Raw genomic sequence first — 24,726 nt, forward strand, 5'->3', positions numbered from 1 at the left:
TTGGTTTTGTGGCTTGCTTGTTTGCTTGCTTGTTTCAGATACCCAGGCTGGCCACAGACTCATTTGGTACTCAAGAACGAGCCTGACCTATGATCTTCCTGCTTCTTCCACCCAAGTCACGGTTCTCAAGCTGTGGCTTTCAACCCTTTCGGGGGTGGTGCATATCAGATATCCTGCATATAAGATATTTACAATTCATAGCAAACTTACAGTTATGAAGTAGCAACAAAAATAACTTTATGGTTGGAGGCCACCATAATATGAAGAACTGTACTAAAGGGTTGCAGCATTAGGAAGGTTGGGAGACTGCTCTTAAATGGTGAGACTGAAGTATGTAATACCATGCCTGGTGTGGTATTTATCCCCAGAGCTCATCTCTATCCTCATAGATTCACATCGAAATGTGACGAGCAGTCCTTCCCTCATGTTGACGACATAACATTGTTGACTACTGCCTCCATATTCTGTTGCCTATAGAGCCACTCGGTGTCAAAACTACCAAACAAAATCATCTGTTTTCCATCACAACTCCAGAGGGACCCTGAGATGGTACACAGTATCATGTGATGGTACACAGTAGTATCATGAGATGGTACACAGTATCATGAGATGGTACACAGTATCATGAGATGGTACACAGTATCATGTGATGATACACAGTATCATGTGATGGTACACAGTAGTATCATGAGATGGTACACAGTATCATGTGATGGTACACAGTAGTATCATGAGATGGTACACAGTATCATGAGATGTACACAGTATCATGAGATGGTACACAGTATCATGTGATGGTACACAGTATCATGATGGTACACATTATGAGTGATCACCTCAATCCCTCTGTTCTCCCGTGAAACAGCACAGAAAAACTACCCTTGCTGAGCCAGCAAGGTGTCTCAGAGGGTAAGCACATTTCCTTCATATAGTTAAAAACCTGGTTGGATCCCCAGATCCCATGTAAGGGTGAAAGGAGAGGGCCTGAGGGCCTGACTCTACAAAGTTATCTCCTGTCCTCCACATGAGTGCTATGGCACACATGACCCCCCCATACATACACACACACACACACACACACACACACACACACACACACACACACACACACACACACACACACGGTAAGATGATGAGGATGAGGATGAGGGTAATGGTGGCGACATTGGTGATCATGATGATGATGTTATAACAAATGATCTTTGCTTAGCCTGGAGCCGAGAGCTGGCTCGGCAGTCCAGAGCACTTGCAGGGGACTGGAGTCAGTTTTCCAGCACCCATGTCAAGTGGTTCACAGCTGCCTGTAACTCCAGCTACAGGAAATCTAATGCCTTCTTCTTGCCTCCATGGGCACCTGCTTACATGTGCATACACACAAATCAAAGCAAAAATAATTTTTTATTTAAACTTTTTAAAAGCTGTTCTAGTGGGTCTGGAGAGATGGCAAAGTAGTTAAGAGTACTTGTTCTTGGGGTTGGGGATTTAGCTCAGCGGTAGAGTGCCTGCCTAGCGAGCGCAAGGCCCTGGGTTCGGTCCCCAGCTCCAAAAAAAAGAAAAAAAAAAAGAGTATTTGTTCTTGAAGAGGACCAGAGTTCAAATCCCAGCACCCACATGGTAGTTCACAATTATCTGTAACACCAGTTCTAAAGAATGTGATACCTTCTTCTGACCTCTTCAGGTATAAGGCACACATGTGATGCACATACATACACACAGGCAAAACACTCATACATATAAAAAAAATAAAAAATAATAACTCTTAGAAAGCTGTACCCTTCACTTTTGTGTGACCTTGCACACATCAAATAGTCATTTAATCTGTAGGTTAAAATCATACAAATCCCACAGGTCCATATGGAGGATTCATTTGAGCAGCAACGTATGCTATTGAAGCCCTACTGTGTGCTGGTGCCATTATAAACAGCCACCGTACAACAGCAAAACACTAAAATCCCTGTCCCGTTCACTCTTGCTGGACACTCAACATTTTTACATTAAATTTACTCAAGCAAAACTAATGGGGCACCTCTCCCTAAGAAATCTGTCAAACACAGCTCCTGCTGCCTTCACAAAGACAAGCTCCAACAGGCAAGCCAGCTGCATCAGGAAAAACGGAGCCCAGTAAGGACTTCTCTAGAAAGAATTATTTTCCGCTCAATAAAGTAATAAGGTTACAGCTCTTCAAGCTTTAAGTATTAAGAGTTTCATCCTGACTATTCTGTAGCTTTGAGCAGCACAGTGGCAATACAGTTACCCAGGGTGACTGACCAAGGCAGGAGGTGAGGCTTGCTGGACTCAGAAACCAGGTCCTGCTGTGCAGGGAACCTGGGTACCTCTGGCAAACCTCAGTCAAATGAGAATATCTGGAAGGAGAGACATGTGGAACAGGGTCTCTTTGTACCAGACACTATGCTGGGGACACAGCCAGCACAATTCTGAGTTCTGAGTCAGCACTGGAGGCAACCACCAACCCCTACCCCAGGATGTTAAGGCCAAAAGAGCATCTCTGCTTTACCTAGAGAAGGACTGAAAAGTCCGGGTTGATCAACACAGTGACTGGCCAGAGTCTCTTCAGGCCCACTGCGGTCAGTGAGCTGTCTGCTGAGAATTAATGCTTCCCTTAGTAGACTTCAATCCCATAGCACAGCTCCTTGGGAGATTTGCTTGGCCTCTCCCCAGTGTTCTCAAAATAGTGCTAACTCAAAGCCCTGGATCTGGGCCTGGTGGTAACTGAGTTGGTCAGCCCACCAGCTCTCCCACCAGCTCTCCTATACCCATGCTATCAAGATCAGTTCTCCAGCACTGCCCCAGAAAGGGGTGGGGCCCACTCTCCCAAATGCTGCCATTGGCGAGAGGCAAGGTCATCTCTTCCTTGCCTGGACCACTACATGGCCCTCCAGGTGTGGGGCCAGCCCTTCTATGCTCACACCCTCAGGCTGGCTCACCTACTCTCCCTGCAACCAGGGCCAGCTCTACTATGCTTCCCATCATGGTGAAGGCCCAACTCTCCCCTGAGTGCTGAAGCCAGCAAGGGATGGAGCCAGCTCTCACTCTCTCATACTATTGCAGGGCCATGGTCCCAGACATTGTCCTCTGAGGTAGCATGGTCCAGGACCTCAACATGGTCTCAGGTGATAGCACAGGCCACTCACATCGGGCTGTTCCTCACTACCCTGGAGTCTCCATTTCTACCTCTCCTCATTGTTTACACCCCATTCAGCTTCTTTTTTTCTCCCTTCTCTCCATCAGCTCATTTGAGTGGTACCCAGGTCTCACCTCACCATGGCGTGATGGCCACACTGGTGGCTAATGGATTTTAAGGAACTTCCTTAAGTCACATAACTAGCCAAAGCCTGGCCAAGATGTCCTGTGATGGTTTGTATTAAAATGGCCCCCATAGACTCATAGGGAGTGGCATTGTTGGAGGTGTGGCCTGTTAGAGGAAGTGTGTCACAGGGGGTGAGCTTTGAGGTCCCAGAGGCTCAAGCCAGGCTCAGTGACTCTTCCTGCTGCCTGCTGATCCTGATGTAGAACTCTCAGCTACCTTTCCAGCACCGTGTCTGCCTGCGTGCTGCCATGATGATAATGGACTAAACCTCCGAACACAAGCCAGCCCCAATTAAATTATTTTTTAAAGATTTATTTCATCTATATGAGTACACTGTAGCTGTCTTCAGACACACCAGAAGAGGGCATCAGATCCCATTACAGATGGTTGTGAGCTGGGAATTGAACTCAGAACCTCTGGAAGAGCAGTCAGTGCTCTTAACCACTGAGCCATCTCTCCAGCCCACGACAACTCTTATAAAGAAAAATATTTGGAGGAATGGCTCAGTGCCTGGCCTCCTGACAATATATGGGCTTGAGGAACTTGGAGAACTGGGGCATCTCCTAAAACCTGTCTCGAACACACATACCCTCTCACTTCCTTCCTAGCACCCCAAAGCCCTTCAGAGTATAGAGATCACAGAAAGAAGCAGCAGTTGAACCAGCTCGGCATGAGTGGAACGAAATGGCTCGCGTGTTTCTTGCATGCTGGGAAGATCAGCCCAGCCTGCGGCAGTTTGGGGCAGCTGGCCCTCAGGGGCCTTTCTTTCCTCCTGCCTGGGAATAGGGGAAGCCATGGTAGTAGCTAAGCTGGCCAACTAAAATATATTCTGCCTCACAACCAGGTATCTTAAATGTCAGCCCTCCTGGGTCCAGTTTGCATTTTAACCACCAGCCTCACATCACCAGCACCAGGAGAAGGAGGGGGAGGGAGAGGGAGATGTGCTTGAGAGAAGCCAGATCTTTATTAAAGCCAGAGGAGGTTTTGGTTCCCTGCGTGGGTATTTTTTTTTTAATTCATACTTGAGCTTTCCCACCAAGGCTGTTCCTTACTGCTTTTCTATCACAGTGGCACAGGCTGCTGCCTTGCAGGGCCCCCTGCCTGGGTCTTTTCTGGCAAGATAGCTTAGCCTCAGCTGAGGCTCCTCATTTGGCAAGGACTGCAGACAACAGGTTTCCTGAGTCCTCCTCCAGTCCCACTACCTGGTCTAGGAAGCGGGTTTCTGCTGCCCTTTCTGCTGCCTCCCCAGGGCACTGCCTTTCAATGCTGCAAGAGAGCCCCACACCTCCCCAAGCCTGCAGGGTATCTCTGTCTCTGATCCACTCCTGCATCCCGGCCAGCTGCTGAGCCTTTGATCATCCTGTCTGCCACTGGCCCACTCCGCTGCCCATGTGACCACCGTGATGTCATTCTCTCTCTCTCTCTCTCTCTCTCTCTCTCTCTCTCTCTCTCTCTCTCTCTCTCTCTGTGTGTGTGTGTGTGTGTGTGTCTGTCTGTCTGTCTGTCTGTCTGTCTCTGTACACACACACACACACACACACACACACACACACACACACGCACCTATGGTAAATTGAAAACCATCTGGCTTCAGACCTAGAGGATTATGGGTAGCTCCCAGTTCTGGCAACCGTTCTCTGTTTAGCCTTACTCAGGCATTGCCTCTAAGCTTCAGCTCCTACACCTAGGATACAAGGTGCAAGTGGCTCCTGCCCACCTCAGAGGTGCAGAATAAGAGGGATGGTAGGGCCCAGTGGATGATGCTCCTGTCTGCAGAACTAACGGAGAGCAAAGAAGACAAAAATGAAACATCTTTTTTAAATCTGTTTTATTGGTACCTGGAGAAGATGGATTTGTTTTTTGGCAAGGAGCTTCCCAACACGTCCCTCCATGATGTAGATGTGAAGGGTAGAGAGAATTTGATTATTTGGTGTGTAGGAAGTGGGGGCAGGGGTACTTTTCATTGCTTTGCTTTTTTTTTTTTTTTTTTTTTTGCACGTCTCTAAGTAGCCCAGACCTTAAACTAAAGACACTCCTGCCTCAGCCTCTCAAGTACTGAAATTACAGGGAAAGACAGAATATTTTTGAGGAGCTAAGAGGTGTTTGGTCTCAGATAAACACACACTATCCTTGGAGCAGGGATGCCCAGTACTTGCTACAAAAGAGAGTACCAGGGCCAAAGGGATGAAAAAGTTTATCCAAGCTCACGTTAACAGCCTGCACAGCTGGGATCTAAGCTAAATTCATTTTGAAACCCAGGCTCTCTGCACTCGTTTGGATGAAGCGAGGGCCCAGCAAACAGGCAACTGACTTTACAGCAAGTGGAGGCCCAGGCACTGCACAACGTTCCCCGCTGAGAAGCAATGTTCGCATTTTTCAAGGAATTTTACAGTCATTATCTCATTGCAGCTTGTTGTTCTTTCAACCAATATTTACTGAGTATCCCTGTGTTCTACTCTGTCTTTGAAATCCTAAGAATGCAGTAAGAGACAACCAAAGTCCCTACTCGTAGACACTCACATACTAATGAGAGGATATTTGCCAAAACAGCAGCAAAGGATAAATACACAAAGACAGACAAAGGCACAGACATAGACAGAGAGATAGACAAGATACAGATACAAAGATAGGACATAGACAGACATAGACATTAACATAGACATCAATACTGACAGACTAGACAGACATCGACATAGACAGACAGACATAGGCGATCTCCATGAGAACGATTATATCAGGACAGAGGGATGTGAGAGATGTCAAGGGAGGCCTCGAATTACACACCCAGAAGAGACTATGAACCTGTCAAGGGAAAGAACATTCCAAGCAAATGGACCAGGCGATGCAACATTCCAGAGAAACTGGTCCTCACGTGCTGCCCACACACCATAAAGAATAAGTGATGGCAGAAAAACCGCAAAAAGACAACAGTAGGAGTTGAGATCTTAGCAGCAGTGAGGGGGATAAATGTGGAGCTTCGTCGGTCACAAGGACAACTTTGGGTTTTGTTCTCCAGTGCGCTGAGGGCCAGAGAATGTAGAATAAGGTAGGTGACCCGGTTGGATTTGCATTTTAAATTTTAACTGAGGGTGAGAATGAAAGAAAAGAATCTCAGGCTAGCCATGAGGGTACACAGCCCCGAGTCTCGCAGGCCATAGTAGCGTGGACCGGAGGGCAAGCATTGAAGATGCTGGGAGTAGTTGAGCTGTTGCAAAGGGAGCTGGCGTCCTCTGAGTGTCACCCCAGAAACATGACAGGAACCCCAGAGCTCAGGACCAGAAAGGGAGCATGAATGTACCACGGGTGTGGAGTCAGGGGTCATTGCACTGCATGTATGGAGCATAACCCAAAATGTCCAGCTGAGCCCCAACAGCAGCCACGGCACCATCCCAGGTTTCTCACCCTTCTCCTAGCAAGATGGCAGGCCAGCCGTGCCATCTACCATGTACTGTATTTTTCAAATGACATTTCCCCAGCAGGCAAAACACAGCATGCCACTTTAATGCAAGATGATAGAACAAAGGAACGGCTCGTGGGAAGGCATCAGATGGCTCCCAATAGGGGAGCCACGCCGTACATCCCACAAAGAGGATGGTCGCTCATCTTCCATATTCTTCCTCAGCATAGGCTTGTCAGGTGCTTTCTGGATTGCCATGAACTATGGCGTGCTGGTGGAGAGAGAGGTACAGACGGGAGAGTCAGGAGATCCCTCACCACAGGCTGTGATACGCAGGAGGAGAGGATGACCCGGGTGAGTACAGCAGTCCCTGGTGTGTGCCCTGACTCGAATGCAGGGGCGGTGGGGCAGAGGGAGACTAGTAAGAGTCGGCCGAGCCATGGCCTGGTGTGTGGAAAGCAATGGACACAAATGGTGGCCCCCACAAGAGGCAGTACAGGGTAGCCAAAGCAACAGGAGCACAGCGGAAAACACAGTTTAGAAGCTTAGAGGCATTAGAAGCTTAGAGGTACCTTCCTAGTACTGCGAGGCTGCCATGACTACCACTCCATCTCACCAGGAAAGCTGAGGCTCGGAGCCTATCAGGAGCAGCTTCCCGGGAGGAACTATCATCTGGGTGCACAGCTGGAGCCCCATCACTCTAAAGCCCTCTCATTCCTCTCCCAGGGAAATCCCTATTTTGACTTCCCTATCTTGATTATAAGTAACAGGTTACTTATAGAGATGAGACTGACCCACTAGGTCTATCAGTCCCTGAACCCAGGAAAACCTTTTGTCTTTTATTTTTACTGGTAGATGTTAAGGACACACAACGGACTCCATCATGACATCTTCAATCGTGTACCTAATGTATTTTTAGCCTATTTACCTACTTTTATACTCTCGCTCCCCTGTTACTCTCACCGGCCCCACTCCCTTCCCAATCTCATCGCCATAGACATTCCCCGTCTTCTTTTTATGGCCCTATGAAGTTCTTTAAGGGTTGCTTAGAGTAGCTTGGGTTAAGGGTTATTTACGGGTGCACGTGCACCTTAGTGTGGGCTACACTACCAAAGAAAATGTCTCTCCTTCCCCGAGAAAGCATTAATTGCGTACAGATCCTCAGGGAAGGATGGAGCCTTACGACTCCTCACTCCACCAACGGTGTGCCGATCAGCTTAGGGTTTTATGGGTACTCAGAGCTGCTATGAGCTCAAGAACACGGCATCCATGCCCTGCCCTGAAGTCAGAGTTCCATAGCATTGCCCTGCTGTGTCCAGCTCTTACCTTCTTTCTCCCTTCCCCTCCCACCCCAGTTATAAAGTTCCCTGGGCCTTAGGGAGGGCAATATCGATGTCTCGTTTATGGAAGAGCATCCAATCTCGAGAGCAAGATTTTCAGTGGGCCTGGATATGGGTGGACAGGACCCCTCCAGTCTGAACTAGTCTGTAGATCAGGACAAAATTAACCCTCCCTCTACCACAACTCCTCACTTCTTGCCTCATCAGTTCTGATGAGAGAATTACCAGAAATAAATGTCCCAGTCCTCTAAACCAGTACCCTTCCTTAAGCTAGCATGAGCTAAGCAAGTAGCCACCTCAAGGGACACCAAGCCACAGATGGGGGTGCTCTTCTAGCTGGAGAAGGAACTTTATATAAAAATGCAAACAGCCAGGTGTGATGGTGCAAACCTTTATCCCAATATTCAGGACTCCTTGGCAGGAGGGTCTCTGTGAGTTCAAGGCTAGGCTGGTCTACATAGTAAGTTCCAGGACAGCCCAGCAGCCAAGTCTACATAGAGAGATGCTGTCTCAAACAGAGAAGGAAGGGAGGGGAAGGAGGAGGAGGAGGAAAGGGAAAAAAAAAAAACCACGAGATACAAATGACAAAACCCACAATGGGTTATGTGTAAGGGTGCTCAGGGCTCAGACGAGAAGCCAAGGTAATCTGTAATTGCCAGAGTGTAACCTACTGAAAAGCTGGCACTGTAGGCATGTGTAGGTAGGGCAGAATTCTATCTTCAAGATAGCTTGACATAAAAGAGGTATAGGGTTCAAGCTTTTCAATCAGAAAAACACAGGTTCAAACTGCAGCGGCCCCATGTATTGCCGACTCAGCGCAATTTACTTAACCTCTCCTAAACCACAATTCCCGTTTTAGAAAAGAGAAGTAATATAATATACCTCACAGAATTCAAATGAGCCTTAAAACAAAACAATGCTGTGCCGGGCATACAGTAAGAGTTAGCTATATAAATTGGGCGATCAATAGCGTTAGAGAAATTGCAAGTCTGCCCCCTGGTGGAAAGTTAAAGCCTAGCACATCGGAGAATGAAAGAAGCGTTAAAGATGTCACAGCCAAAGGACACACGGGCCATCTTTGCTGGATCCTTCTGGCTGCCACAAAGCAGAAGGGTCCGACTATCAGTCCTCACTTCTGTGAACTCACACACATGCAACCAGGAGAAAAACCCCCAAGGTTGAGTGTGTATAGAAGCCATATCTAAGCGTCTATTAGAGAACATTCAACCGGAAGGTGGGGGTGCTGACTGTGAGATCCTTGCAGGGACAAATAAATCTCTAACATTCACCAGCCGCCACAGCATCAATTAGAAACCTCTCAGGGAAACTGCTCTTTAAAATGGCCTTCTTCTTGGTTCCTATTCCCACTCATCAGCCCTGTACACACATACACACACACACACACACACCCCTACAACAGAATCTCACCTCAACTGAAGTTTTAAAACATAATGTGTGATCAAATTGATATACACTCTTGTTTAAATTGACTCTCGGGGCTGGCTCAGTGGTTAGAGCACTTACTGTCTTGACAACCTGGGTTCGATTCCCAGCACCTATATGGCAGCTCATAACTGTCTTTAACTCCAGCTCTAGGAGATACAGCGCTCTCTTCTGGCCTCCATACGCAACAGACATACACGCTGTGCACATACATACACACAGGTGAAACACTCACAAACTAGAGTAAAAATAAGTTAAAACCATAAAAACTCAGGCTGGAGAGATGGCTCAGAGGTTAAGAGCACTGACTACTCTTCCAGAGGTCCTGAGTTCAATTCCCAGCAACCACATGGTGGCTCACAATCATCTGTAATAGGGTCTGATGCCCTCTTCTGGTGTGTCTGAAAAACAGCTACAATGTACTCATGTAAATAAAAATAAATAAATAAAAAATAAAAACTGTGTGAGCTGGGCATGGTCGCCACACCTACAGTTCCAGCACAGACCTTGTCTTGGAGATAAAACTGTTACAGATAGATAGATAGATAGATAGATAGATAGATAGATAGATAGATAGATAGATAGGGTAGGCACGACGTTGTGTGCAGACCTGTAATTTTATCATCAGAAAGCAGAGACGTGAGAGTTCCAAGGCAGCCAGAGCTACATAGAGAGCTCCTATTTCATTAACACAGGGAGGTGGTTGGAGGCTGGGTGAAGTTCTTGCCTGGATCTGCAGAAGCCAAATGAGGCTCAGTCAGGGTTATCATTGCTGGGATGAAACATCATGATCAAAACAACTTGGGGAGGAAAAGGTTTTTCTGGTGCAGTGAATTACTCAAGGAAGCCAAGACAGGAACTCAAACAGCGCAGGAACCCAGAGGCAGGAGCTGATGCAGAGGCTGTGGTTACTTACTGACCTGCTCCCCGAAGCTACAGGGCTGCTCAGACTGCTTTCTTATACAACCCATGACCACCAGCCCAGGGATGGCCCCACCCACCACAGACCTGGCTCTCCTCCATCATCACTAAGAAAATGCCCTACAGGCTTACGTACAGTCAGATGTTGTAAAGGCATTTTCTCAACTTGGGCTCCCTCCTCTCCAATGACTGTAGCCTCTATCAAGTTGACATAAAAGACAGCCGGCACACCAAGTAAAGCTAGACCCAGGGGCCTCTGCCTGTACTCCCGATGCTCTAAAGGTGAGAGGGAGGCAGATGCAGAAGGCCCAGAGCTTTAAACCCAGCAATGTACAGGAGACATTGCCTAAAACAAGGTGGGAGGGGAGGACCAACACCGGAGGTTATCTCCACACATGTGCACCCACATGTACACGTACAAACACATACATAAATATAAGAAATAAAGAATAGGGGTTGGGGATTTAGCTCAGCGGTAGAGCGCTTGCCTAGCAAGCGCAAGGCCCTGGGTTCGGTGCCCAGCTCTGAAAAAAAAGAAAAAAAAAAAAAAGAAATAAAGAATAAACCAAAAGTCAAATCAAATAAATAGACCGTGAAGGAAGGACGCCCAAGGGTCCTGCTGGGACGTTCTTTCATAGGAGGGTAAGCAAAGTGACGTCCCAGACTGCATCCTTTCCTCTCTCCCCAGGGATCCCAGGTCGGTGCCCTGCATCTTCCACGAGTCTGCCTCAGCAGTGAGTGGGCTGGGAGAGCCCCAGCACCCAGCAGCCATTGCACCATTTTATCCACTTGGTCCTGAAAATCCACGAGCCTACCTTCTGAGACAAGCTTTCAAGAAAAGCATGGCTTGTCTCAGAAGGTAGGTTTACTTCCACCCGTATAGCCTGACTCTCTCTGCGCCTCTTGAGGGGCCCCTCTTCACAGGAGAAAGCAGAGTCTCCCCGTGGGACCAACCATGCTTATCGGATGCCAGGCTCAAACAGCCCTGGAGTGGGTCAGAACGTGGTATTCGACTGGACACGTTATGACCCTTCCACTGTCTCCGCTCTGAGGTTTGTCTGAACCAGCCTGTCAGGCAGTAACCAGATGTGGCTCCTCCTCTGGAAGGACATATGCTCTCATCGATTGAGGTCGTGTCCACTGTGGACCAACCTTCATAGACTTTGAAGGCATTTCAAGGATGTTAGTTATTTTAATGCTACATGTATGAACTCGGGAACCTTCCCTTTTTTGATTTTGTTTTTGTTTGTTTGTTTGTTTGTTTGTTTTCCTGAAATGGTATAGACCAGGCTGGCCCCAGGCCTCTGCCTACCCCACCCCTACCCTCAAGTGTTGGGATTAAAGGCCTGTACCACCCCTGCCTGGCCCTTCCAGGCATTTTAATGTTAGTCACTGTGCTCAAGTCTGGTGCAACTCTGTAAGGAAGCAAGGACTGGATGAAGAGATGGAGAGTGAGCTTTTAATCCAGGACTGGGCGATTAGTCAACTGCAAGGCTAGACCTAGAAAGATGTGTACTTTTTTCCTCAACCCAATGAGCCCTCATTGACATACACCTCCACGGCTGCTTGGTACAGTGGCCTCACCGCTAAGACATTAGGTCTGATGACAAGGTGACAATCTAGCCTGTAGTGGTCCTTGTGCCACTTGCTGATTCAAGTTTGGCTTGAGTCCCTCCTCTCTCTGACTGATCTGCCTGTGAGGGTTAGCACCAATCATCAACCTGACAGACTCTAACATCACCTGGGAGAAATGGACCTCTGGGCATGCCTGTGGAGGATTAGCTTGATTATGTTAACTTTAGTGGGAAGACCCTTGTCCACTGTGGGCGGCACCATTCCCTGGCTTAGGTCATGGACTGTTTAAGTAGAGAAACCTTCCTGGTTGTGGATGCCCCTACAACCTTGACTTCCCCACAATAGACTTTGCCCTTTGACCGTGAGCTGAAATAAACCTGTGTTTCCTTTAAGTTTCTTTTGCCAGGGTAGTCTTAGCACAGTAACAGGGAAAGAAAATGAGTAATACTTTGGTCTGAGCTACACTCAATCCACCAAAGCTCGCAGCATATTGAACTGAGCCGAATACCACACTCTGGAGCATTATTCCTTTATTGTTCCTAATTCACATGGTGTTTGTCATCTTATGCTGCAGGAAATTCTCCAACCCAAATAAGAAAACACAACTCAATTAATATGAATACAAGCTGTGCGCCTAGGTCGGGCAGATCCACCACTACACTACTCTATTCCCCAGGTATGAGATCCCTTATAACTTGAGGTTTCTCCAGGCCATGTGCTTCAGCTCCATCTTCCTTCCAACTCTTCCTCCTCTTTCTCTTCTCTTCCCCACTCTTGAGCTCCACCTTCCCTTTCCCTGCCCAATCACCAGTTCTCTGCCTTTGTTTTACAAGTTAAAATGGGGAGAAGGGTCTGATGAAGTCACCGGAGTATGTGACTGGGCAGCCCTTCTTTGGGAAGCAGAATTAGCATCAAAACACCAACAGCTCCAGGTCAAACCACAACAATCTTATACATTGGTAAGGATGGAGGCTACACTCTTCTCAGCGATCGAAAGAAGCTGGTGACCTGCCAGCAGTCCATCCAGTCCCAAAACCTAAGGGAGGTTATGGCCAGAAGCAGGCTCTTGTCATGTCAGACAACCACAATTCTCCGTTTAGAACCTTGTTCCAATAGGTCTCTAAGTGCTCTGGGGTGGAAACTATGTTAGGCCATGTTGGATACTCAGGGAAGCAGACACACTCCCTGCTCTCAAGGAACTGCTGTGTAAAACAGACCTGGTGTGGGATGCATCTATGTAGGCAAGTGGTGTCTCCCCACTGCCTGCTTTTAACTGCAAGAGTTAAAGGACTCCAGTGGCTCCTTCTCTCTTCCTTGGGTTGCAATGATTTTTACCTTCCCAGTCTCCATCTGCAATGCTTGGGACATGTCTGGGAGAGGCAGTGTTACTAGTGCTAGGAGCACCAGAGCTTGTGAGGGTCCACATGCTAAAAATATACAAGGTTCTGGTGTTCCAACTCACCCAAACAGCTTGTTATAGATGATCTGGTGTTTTAATAATAATAATAATAGTAATAATAATAATAATAACAACAACAACTACACACATGCACACACCGCAAATTCACAGCTGATTATAGCGGCTTGTAAAACGACTGTAGCATAAACAATTGCAACCTTGGAGCTGGAGAGACGACCATACAAGCATGAGGGCCTGAGTTCAGATTCCCAGAATGCACCGGGTGCTACAGCACACGTCCACGTCATGTGGGCAGAGGACATGCAACCTTACAGAACCTAGGAGCTCTAAGCCCTGCGAGAGACCCTCTCTAAAATCAATCAATCAATAAGTAAATAAAAATAAACAGGGTGGATGCAGATGTGATGATACACACCTTTAATCCCAGCACCCAGAAGGCAGGAGGCAGATCTCTGTGAGTTTGAAACCAGCCTGGTCTACACAATGAGATACTATTTCATGTGGTAGTAGTAATAGTAGCAGTGGTGGTGGTGGTGGTGATGATGATAATAATAACAACAACAGCAGTGATTGAGGAAGACGCTTGACAACTTCTGGCCTCCACACAGACACACGCTCACACCTACACAGCCATGCACACATCCATCCACACTCCCTCCCCCTTCCCAATCCACCCATGATTGTAGTCAGGGAGAAATTCAGGGAGTTAACTTCTGTGTGCTCTAGTGGAGGCTTACGTATTTTCCAAAAAGGGATCGGAGGGGGAAAAAGTCATATTAGTAGTTAATACTTTTAGAGACACTCGGGTATACCATAGCCAATCAAATGATAGTCCAGGGACCAAAGCCACCCCCCTCCTGCTGCCATGTGAATCCCTACCACTAGATGGCAGACACATACCAGACTTACTGCCGTTTAGGGTAGACATTGGAGCAGCTGGATTCAGTTTTCCAGAGAACCAGCACATTCCTAGCATACTTCACAGGTCTGGTTTTTGGGTTTGGGGGGGGTTGTTGTTTTTTGGGGGGTTTTTTGGTTTTATTTTTTGTTGTTGTTGTTCTTTTTTTAGGATGAGTGAACACATAACAAACACAGGAAAAATCTAATGTGATTTTACAATGGAGGCAGGGTCCTGAAGAGGAAGCAAGGCATAGGCTCGATGAGCATCCAACATGCTGGTTTGCCCCTGGCCAGGACAATCAGAACTCAACACACATTCAAGTCCCTGGAACCACTGAATCCAAATAAGGACAATGCCCAGTGTGGACGTGGTGAGCGACAGCTGGTTTACATAGAGAGCAGTCTTATGTTCCTGAGATGTATGTACCAGGTCTTAGTCCTGTCTCTAATGGGTTCTCATATTTTATTTTAGTTCATGGTTAATTTAAAGTGTATGTAAGTATACAGACAAGACTAGACTGACGTCTAGCGCATAGTTTTGATTTTGCAGTATTGGGGGCTGAGCCCAGAACTCTTGCTGATGCAAGGCTCTAGTACCAAGATACATCCCCAATCCAGGAAATGCCCTCATTACTTTGTTCTCTTTGCAAGAAGGAAGGGGTATTATTTCTGAGACAGGATCTTAGTATGTAGACCAAGCTGACTTCAAACTTCTCATCCTCCTGCCTCAACTTCTCCAATATTGGGGTCACAGGTATGTGCCATCAACTTAACCTTTAAAATCCACACGTTTAAAATCTAAACATCCCCAGCATACCATGAAGGAATCCACCTACCCTAGTCTCTTGAATGCCACGATTCAAGACCCTTCTCTACTCCTTGTATTGAAGTTGTTTAAGCCGGTATTAACCGTTGTCTGCAAGCCTCTTTTGGCCTCTGAGGGCACCAGGCAAACAAGTGGTACCGATATATCATGAAGGCAAAACAGCCATACACATAAACACACAAAAAGAATTAAGAGCAGCATCACTGCCCTGTCCCCACCACCACCCGAAAAAAGGGGACTCGGCTGAGACCCCCATTGAGAGACCTGTCTGTCAAATTGCAGGGATGGCCTGGGTTAGCAGAAACAAGCAGCTGGAAAGACAGGATGAGCAGAGGTAGAGAAGGAAAGCTAAAACATGGGAACTGTCAGGAGCTAGCTGCAAAGAGCACGAGTCAATTGTGTGGTAGCCCCTGGAGGTAGGTCTTCTACATACAGGACTAAGCTGGCTGTGATGGAACGCACCTTTAATCCCAGCATTTGAGAGGCTGAGGCAGGTGCATCTGAGTTCAGAGTCGGGCCTGGTCAACATGGCAAGTTTCAGGCCAGCCAGGGCTGTAATAGCAAAACTCTGATCTAAAAGAACCAACGACAAATACATAAATAAATCAATAGGTAGGTAGGTAGGTAGGTAGGTAGGTAGGTAGGTAGGTAGGTAGGTAGACAGACAGATAGATAATAGATGATAGATGGATAGGTAGGTAGTTAGATAGATAGATAGACAGACAGACAGACAGACAGACAGAGCGAGCGAGCAAGAATAGATAGGCTGGAGCGATGGCTCAGTAGTTCAGAGCACTTGCTGCTCTTTCAGAGGATCCAGCTTTGGGTCCCAGGACCCACATGGTGGCTCACTCCAACACCTTGGACATCGCATGCATATAGTACACATATAGACAGACATTCATGCACATATATGTTTTAAACATATAAACACATATACCTTCATTCACATCAGAGCGAGCTATAATTAATGTAAGTCTCCCTCTACCACACGGCCCCCCAGTTCACGCCATCCGGGTGTTGTTCTCCTTTTCAATATAGAGATGTGGGTAGGTCTGAAAGGCAGCAGAGGCAGAGGCTACACAAATGACATCAGTGAGAACAACCAGCATTCTTAGAACCTCAGCCTTCCAGAAACCGTGCCCCAGTGGTTCCTGGGATAGGAGTGCAAGGTAACTAACACTGGGAGAGCTGAAGCCCACACAAATCCCTGGACCAGGAGGCCTGGTCCCTAGGAAACCCTACTTCCTCCAGAAATGCAAGGTCCAGCCCTCCCTCCACCCCCACCCCCGAATTCTTGCAGTAGGCTGCTGAGGCTGCTTCTAACCAGGCACCACAAAGGAGTTAAGAGTTGAGTTCACTTTGTTTTTTATTTGTCTTTATTTACAGCAAAGTACATAGGGTGTGGTCATTTCATAGCACTAACAAAGGTAGGGCAGTAAAAAGCAAAGGGGAAGAGGCAGCATCTTCTAGGGAAAAGAACAGCCTAGGTCTCTAGCCACTCAACCTAGCTCCTGAGGCAGGCCTGGGTGGGAACTCACTGCCTGAGAGAAACAGGAAGCCGCTGAAACACGTCACCTGTGCCTGGCACCGTGAGAACAGCGCAGGCCCAGAGCCAGAATCTTAAAGACTTGCATACGCCAGACGCATCCAATTGTGCCTTTCCCAACCTGCTCTCTTCCTTGTTCTGACAGAAAGCATACAGCAATTGCCTGGAGGAAAGAATAAACCGCATGGAGACACAGGCGGCCGGCTGGTCCTTCCCAGAAAGCGTGGGTCTGCATGTACCAGGGACTGACCCTAGCCTCACGAAAATCAGCCCATTCTTTAGAGATTCTTGGACACAAACATGGGTGGGTTCCAAGGGCAGTGAAAAATATTTCCCTGCATTCCTCTGCAACTGCGGGACTTTGAGGTCAAGGTCGATCAGTCTCCGCTACTCAGGGGCACACCTGACCCAGTAGCCTCCCAAAAGGCTCACCCTGGATACAGCAAACTGGAGCCAACTTCCCCCATGATCTCTGAGTAGCCACCAACATAAATATTAGTTCTGAGGCAGGTGACTTGGCCACTCCCCTCTCCCCCAAAGCCTGAACCTGCCCCACTCCCTTCCCCAGGGCCTACTCGACCCACGCCAGATCAGATTCCTATCAGCCTCCAGGTACCCAAAGAGAAGTCAGAGGGGTTGCATCAGCATGATGAGGTATAAGTCTGGACCTTCCTGTGAGGCAAGGCTCAGAACTTTTGTTTCCTAAACACCCAAGCCAAAGACGGATAGATGTGAGCGGGGCGGGAGAAGCAAGCACCATTGGGTGGCTCTGAAGCCGAAGGATTTGTGCACCTGTGATCGATGTGCAGACCTGCCCAGCTCAGCTTCCTTCCTCTAAGAACAGCTAAAACGTCCCCAGGTGACAAATGCCATGGTTTCCAGATCCGTTTACCTCCAACTCTCCAAAGGAAATTGCAGATCCAAAACCTCACGACTCAGACCACAATGTTTCCTATAGAAAGTTCGAAATGCACAACTGACCACAAACTGGGCAGCCCGAGAGCAGTACAACCTCCATTCCTTCCCTGTACCCAGCAAATACCGCTTCTCGCTGAACTGGTAACCACTTCCCAAGGAGGTAGGGGTAGGGTGGTCCTACGGCTGCATCCAAGCTACAAGTGGGCTGCTCAGAGGTTTTGGAGGCTTGGTCCCAACACCATAGGTAGATGAGGGAGCAGCTAAGTAAAGGCTCAGAGATGAGAAGAATCCATTTTCCACGGCAGTGGGATAGACAGCCAAGGCACTAAGTGGTTTGGCACCTGGAAGCTTCAAGTAAAGTTGAGAGTGCTACCCACTGAGCGTCCGAGGCTCTCCTATACAAGGCTTCCCATGAGCACGTGCAACACTACATACAGCAAGGCCAGGGTCCTTGTTCTTGGGATCTGAGGCCGGGTCCTAACCTACCTTTTTAATCTCAGAATTGCACAAAGTTGATGTGATAAAGACTGCTCCCCGAATACTCTAAATGTATCTGCCTTGATGAGTGGGCGCCTAACCGCAGGCGCCTGAGCTGAGGGCTCCCCGCTGCAAAGGCGACTGCCGTCGTGAACTTGCTGCAGGGCCTGCACCACGGCCTTCTGATGCCTCAGAAAAGCGGCAAAGCTCTACCGAGGACTAGGTCAATGACAAATAGAAAAACGCAATTGAAGGCAAATTTGAATCCTGATTGGGGGATTAGATGGTGCGAGGGAACCTCGGTGTGGTTGTGAAGTTAACGGAATGAGAGCCTCGGTGCTCCGAGTGCCACCCAGACACGAGGCTCTAGGTTGAGGGACTAAGCGTGTGGCTCATGACAATCCACGGTTCTCCTGCAGCTAGGCACAGACTAAGGCCTCTACCTCACACCTCTGCCTTCTTGCTTGGTCCCTCCAGCTGCCTTCTCAGCATGACATCATCAGTTTCCTCTGGGCAGGCGTTCCCACCAAGAAGGAGTGCTCAGAAAAGCTGAAAATCTCTACCTTGGACGTCTTCAATCTAAAACCCCAGCTTGGGTACCCGTGATTTAAATACCCTTCCTTGATGTCTTCTAAGAAGACTTCTCTCCTCCTGGCCCCTTCCTGCTAGGCAGTCACCTCATTAACATGGTGACGGTGTAGTTCAGGAAATCATCCTGATGCTCTGCTCTTCAGAGTCTCTGGTGGGAGGCACTGGCTGCCACCTCACAGTAAAGCCCCAGCTCAGAGGGGACAAAAGCTATTGCCAGCTCCATGGGTGGAACTGTCAGTGGTCAATACCAGATGTCGTTAACCAAAGGTGACTGCAATGAGCCACTCCTTGTCCAGTCATGTGTCCAGGCCAGTTCACCAGCTACTTCCCTAGGAGGCATGTTCCTTAAACTCTCCAGGCGACAGAGTCCTCTCCCAGCCCCTTCCCTCTTTTTCACACAGGATGAGACCCTATCAAATCCCCACCTGGAAACTGGAGACAGCTCTGGCGTCTGGGAAACAGAGACAGCACAGGAGGGAAGGAGTCATGGAGGTACCCAGGCAGCCAGAGCCAGAGTGAGCAAGAAAGAACGCAGACAGATTGATCTTCCTCAGTGGGCCTCTTCCCTGAGATTGAGTTGAGATCACACTTAATTCCAACTCAAAAAAAAAAAAAAAAGACAAAAGTATCTCCCTTGGCTCCAGTTTCAAGGAGGTGGCATCTGACAGGGGAGCCCTTGAGGGTTGAGTCCCATCCCGACTGAGGCCCAGGGTGCTGAGAACAAAGGACATCAACCAATCAACCGCCCAACTCCCATGGCTCCCGAGCGAGGCCAGAGCACAGAACTCTTGCGCGGGGCTCCAGGCCCAACCCACGCACAGGTTCCTACAGAACACTTACGGCAAACAGCTCTACAGTGTTTGTACATTTACACAAAAATAGATCCTTTCTTTTTATATATATGTATGTATGTGTGTATTTATAACTGGTTACACGTTGGATTCATAATTAGGCATCACCAGTACTAGTTGGCACAGTTTGTCACTTAAGCTCAGGGTCAAGTTCGGTCAAGATTTGCTGTTCCAAAGTACAAAAGGGCAGAAAGGAAAATCAAGGCATTTCATCTCCGTGGTGTTTTCTTAAATACAGTAATTTCAGAGGAGGCATATGTACAGGTGACCAAAGCCTCTCGACCCCTCCTGCGTCTTGGAGCTGGGGGCTGGGGTATGGAGTCAGGGCACGGGGGTCAATGTGGCCGGCTGCTGGACTCTGACGCCTGCCTCTTGCGGGAAGGGGTATAGCCGTTGAGATAGCCGTTCGTCTGCCGCTTGGAGAGCCCGCCGTTCAGGATGTCCTGTATATGCTGCACGATGAGGTTGATGGCCACTGTGGGGCAGAGACCAGCAGCGTTAGGCAGTGTTAGAGGGCAGGGGAAGGCAAGCGCTGGGAGGACAGTCTGGGGCACGCAGGAAGCAGACGCAGAGATTTCCAGGAGAGTGGCCCTGACCCTCCACCAAAGCAAGTCACCTAACCTTCTCCAGAGCCTCCAGCAAAATATTCTAAAAAGAATGACAGTGAATGGACAGCGACTAGGAATCAGTCAGAATTCCCGCCAGATGAAGCAAGCAACCCCAAAATTGTGTAGACACGATTGGAGGTGGTTTGTTTTCTGTTCTTGTTGTTGTTTATGTAGGGTAGGGGATTAGGGTTAGAGACAGGGTTTTTCTGAGTAGCTTGGCTGTTCTAGAACTCTGTAGACGCGGACTGGCTTCAAACTCCTGCGTGTGTCTTGTGAGTGCTGGTATTAAAGGCACATGCCCCTGCTGCCACCCGGCTGGAGATGGTCTTTAACAGCACCAGTTTACTAAGGATCCGCCAACGTATGACCCAAAACTGCAGCAATATCAATAGTAACAGAAGGCTCTTCTTCCCACAGAAGGGCGAGCTGTGTTAGCGTCAGAAACAAACTACATACCTCAGCCAACTGACCACTGCTAACAGCACCAACAAGGGTAAGAGGGTGTGTGTGTGTGTGTGTGTGTGTGTGTGTGTGAGAGAGAGAGAGAGAGAGAGACTGACTGACTGACTGACTGACTGACAGTGGGGTATATATTTAGTGTATAGGAAGGTCAGAGGAAGACGTCAGGTATGTCCTTCTCTATCACCCTCTACCTTATTCCCTTCCAACAGTCTCTCACTAAACTGGGGGCACAAGTTAGGCTGGCAGACAACATATCCCAGCAACTGTGCTGTTTCCAGTCCAGACAGCATATACTAGGGTTACAGGCACAGACCCAGCCATGCCCAGGATTCTGGGACTTGGTGTGTTTTAGTTGACAAAGGTGGTCTTGAATACCAGGTGGCCACGTGTCATTACTCAGGTGGTAGCTGAAGGGAGTCTGCGGCCCCTTCTGTTAGATTCCCTGAGTATGTGTGTCTACACACATCTGTTCCCAAGACTAAAGGACCCTGTGCAGTCATCACAATTGTGTCCCTATAAGAGCGGTGTGAGCAGGTTACTGGGCACACAGGAGTACACCCCACTGGTACTCACCGAGATTGTCTGCACCTCTAGGAATGATCACATCAGCATATTTCTTTGTCTGTGGAAAGAGATATTTACATCATATTAACCAGGGCGTTCAGGGACATGCCTGAGTCCCTCTCCAAGGGCACATGGGAAGGACTAGCTAGCCCTGGCAGAAGCCTGAGGCTTTGATTACAATGCTGGGGAAGGAGAGGCTTAAGGAAGTACATTCATGGCTGAAATGTGAGTCAAAGGGAGAAAGGACATGTCAAATATCTCCAGCACTAGGAATAGCATTAATTAGAAAAACCCAAACTTAACGGGCTCGAGATATAGCTCAATGGTAGAGCTTTTGCCTAGTATGAGTAAGACACTAGATTCCACACAGACACACACACAGACACACACAGACACACACACACACAGACACACACACACACCCTGCATTCACAAAACAAAGCAACAATAGCTATATTTAAAGGGGATTCATTTACCTTGGGTTTTTAGGTAACCTGAGAGGTGACACGATTTGCACCTAGCCCTCAGATAAAGCCAGGGAAGGGAACACCCTGCTGGTGGCCAGCTTCACTTCTCTTTATCATTACAATATTTTACAAAGAACATTTTAAAAAGTGAAACCATGCTCCTTCTCTGTTGTATATTTTGTTTACTGAGATTCCATGAGCCATATTGGCAGTAAGTATGTCCTAAAACATGCCCCTGGCTTTTCACACAGGCCACAAGCACCCACCCCCACCCCATCCCCCCACCCCACCCCCCAATGCCTGAATACCCTCATTCCTGGCAACTGCTGGCCTATGTCAGCCTCAGACCTCAGACCTTTCTCGGGCCCCAACTGTGGGAAAGGAACTGGTCTTCCATGGGCAAAGAGCAGCTGGACCATGGGAACGAGCACAGACATCCCAGAAAACACTCGGGCAGAATTCAGCCGGCCTATAGCTGAGTTAAACGGCAGAACAGTGTCGGTGGTTGGATCCCAATGGTGAAATGCTTTAGGGTTTTCAGTAAGTCAGAAGAAAAAAAAAAAAAAAAGTGGGAAGGTTCTCAGGTAAAGAGATGAGACTTGGGGTTGGGGATTTAGCTCAGTGGTAGAGCGCTTGCCTAGGAAGCGCAAGGCCCTGTTCGGGTCCCCAGCTCAAAAAAAAAAAAGAACCAAAAAAAAAAAAAAAAAAAAAAAAAGAGAGATGAGACTTTCACAGCCCCCCAGCCCTGCGAGCCCTTTTCCCAGAAACCTGATCTTATAACCTAACCTTCAGGCTGAAGCTTACTCTGGCTTACTCAGGAAGTCCAGCAGTCCCTGACTTAAAACAAAACCAGGCCTGGTGTAAGGCGAAGGCCTAACTGACTTAAAGCAGATGTACTGAGGAGAAAAAGCAGAAGGCATTAATTAGCATGAGAGGATAAACCCACTTACTCTGAAGACTGTCCCCCAGCACCACCCTTCCCAAAAGATCTTCCCAAAAGAACTGGTCTAAGCTCCAACTTCTCCCTGCTGTGCCAGGACAGGACCCAGCATACAACTGGCAGCTAACGACCATCTGTACCTCAGTTCCAGGGGATCCCATGCCCTCCTCTGAGCACTCCATGCATGTGGTGCACAGACATCAACAGGCAAAAACGCCCATACACATAAAATCATAATAAATAACCCTAAGGGAGCTGAAATCGAAGAGAACGACTCACTGGCAAGCAGAACTCCTCGAAGGCAGGTTTCACGAATGTAATGTACTGAGATAAAATCTGCTCGAGGTCCCTCCCTCTTTCACTGATGTCCCTCAAAACTGTAAGAGAAGAAGAAAAAAAAAACAAAAATCAAGAAAGTGGTTCATGAGGGAGCTCACCGGGGCTTCGGATCCTTCACCCAAGACGGATCAACAACAGATTTAGTAAAAACAAGTTACATTAAGTCTTACTACCATCAAATTCTACTACAGAATTCTCTAACATAAAAGGCTGCCTGACCAAGACTAGCGGCTTTCTTGTTTCAAGCAAACAGAATTTCTACAGGAACCAGAAAAGAGCAGGGCATCCCCCTGAGCCGTGACAACAGGGAGCAGGTGGAGCGGCTTCAGTGTTCAAGTCCACAGCAACCCCTGTTGTGGGATCAGCTCGTCACCACCGCCACCCACCACTCCCCCCCCCCCCACGCCCCCTGCCACCACCAAACTCTCCTGGGTGTGAAGACCGGTGGTTGGGAAGCCCTTAATGCTCACCTCAGGCCCAGAAGTTTGCAAATAGAAATGTCCCCAGTGAGAGAGGCACATTACAGGCAACAGTAAACTGGTTGGAAGGAAGCCCAGACGGACCCAAATTCACCACCTTCTATATCTATGCTCTCCCCTCAGTTCCTCTGGACTGGGACCTGCAACAAACACTTTTTAAAACCTAGTTTTAAGGGCCAGACCATCTTGATCTTGGTTCTGCCATTGTGCTGACTTCCCCCAAGCCTCAGTTTCCCTTAGCGATGTGAGCTAGGAAGGAGAGTCTGTCAACCAGCACAGCCCTCTGCACAGCCCTCTGCACAGCCCTCTGCACAGCCCTCTGCACAGCCCCCTGCACAGCCCGCCACTTAGAGCTGATTATTAACCTGTATTCCCAGGGGTTACCAGATCAGAGCCAGGACGCCAAGTAGTTATGTATGTGCACACATGTATGCACACATGTGTACATGATCACACCCACACATGTATGGACACACCCACACAGACCTGCTGCTGCCTGCAGACCAGATCTGGTAACTTCATCTTCTAAGAGAAGCCAGTAGGTCATACAGTCAGCTCCAGGGGACAGGGAGGTCATACAGCATGGCTCTATTTAATGAGTAAGGATCTGGAGGAACGTGACCTAGATGTGAGTCCTGTTCCCAGAGACTCCTGCTCTTGTGACCTTAAAATAAGTGACTTAAACACTTTTTTTTTTTTCAGAGCTGGGGACCGAACCCAGGGCCTTGCGCTTGCTAGGCAAGTGCTCTACCACTGAGCTAAATCCTCAACCCCGACTTAAACACTTTTGAGTGCTTGTTTCCTTAAAGAGAAAGTAGACAAGGAGCATCTTATTTAAAACTGGTGGGAAGGGAGGAATCCATATAGCCTAGGCTGGTCTTGATGTGTAGCAGAGGATGACCCTCAATTAACTCGCACACCCGCCTAAACACTGGGGTCCCGGGTGTGGGCCACTGTGCTCAGTTTTATGCGGTTCTGGGGAAAGAATCCAGGCTTTTGTGCACGCTAGGCAAGCAATCTACAGCTCTGATAAAGCTGTTAGCTAAGATGGCAGGAGGTAGAGAAAATCTCCAGCATGGCCGCTGCACACAGTAGGTTCAATGAGCCTACCCTCCTGTGACAACTGCAGTACTCAATAATCAGTAATCAACCTGGAGGGGGCTCCTCACCATAAGACCAGTCAGTGAGGGGAGTGGGGGTACACAGGAACCCTGCAGAGCCCTGGACAGGTGAGACAAGGTCCAGGAGAGGCCAGTAGGACACAAACACATATGGTGGGTATTTAAAAGGGACAGGCAGAAAAGAAGACTCACAAAGAAACGGCTCCCAGA

At 48.2% G+C, this 24,726-nt stretch overlaps 1 protein-coding gene across 1 annotated transcript in view; it reads right to left on the reverse strand.

The window, feature by feature from the left end:
• Positions 1-16,494: 16,494 nt before the first annotated feature.
• Positions 16,495-24,726, reverse strand: part of Uck2 (uridine-cytidine kinase 2) — a 57,685-nt gene continuing 49,453 nt past the window's right edge. Inside the window, exons 5-7 of the mRNA XM_032914716.1 lie at positions 22,857-22,954; positions 21,180-21,228; positions 16,495-20,011 (exon numbers count right to left, since the gene is read on the reverse strand). Coding sequence (XP_032770607.1) covers positions 19,872-20,011; positions 21,180-21,228; positions 22,857-22,954 — 287 coding nt within the window. The 3' untranslated portion in view covers positions 16,495-19,871. The remainder of the gene's footprint in view (positions 20,012-21,179; positions 21,229-22,856; positions 22,955-24,726) is intronic.

Source organism: Rattus rattus, chromosome 10 (genome assembly GCF_011064425.1).
Source record: "Rattus rattus isolate New Zealand chromosome 10, Rrattus_CSIRO_v1, whole genome shotgun sequence".
NCBI classification, from domain to species: domain Eukaryota; kingdom Metazoa; phylum Chordata; class Mammalia; order Rodentia; family Muridae; genus Rattus; species Rattus rattus.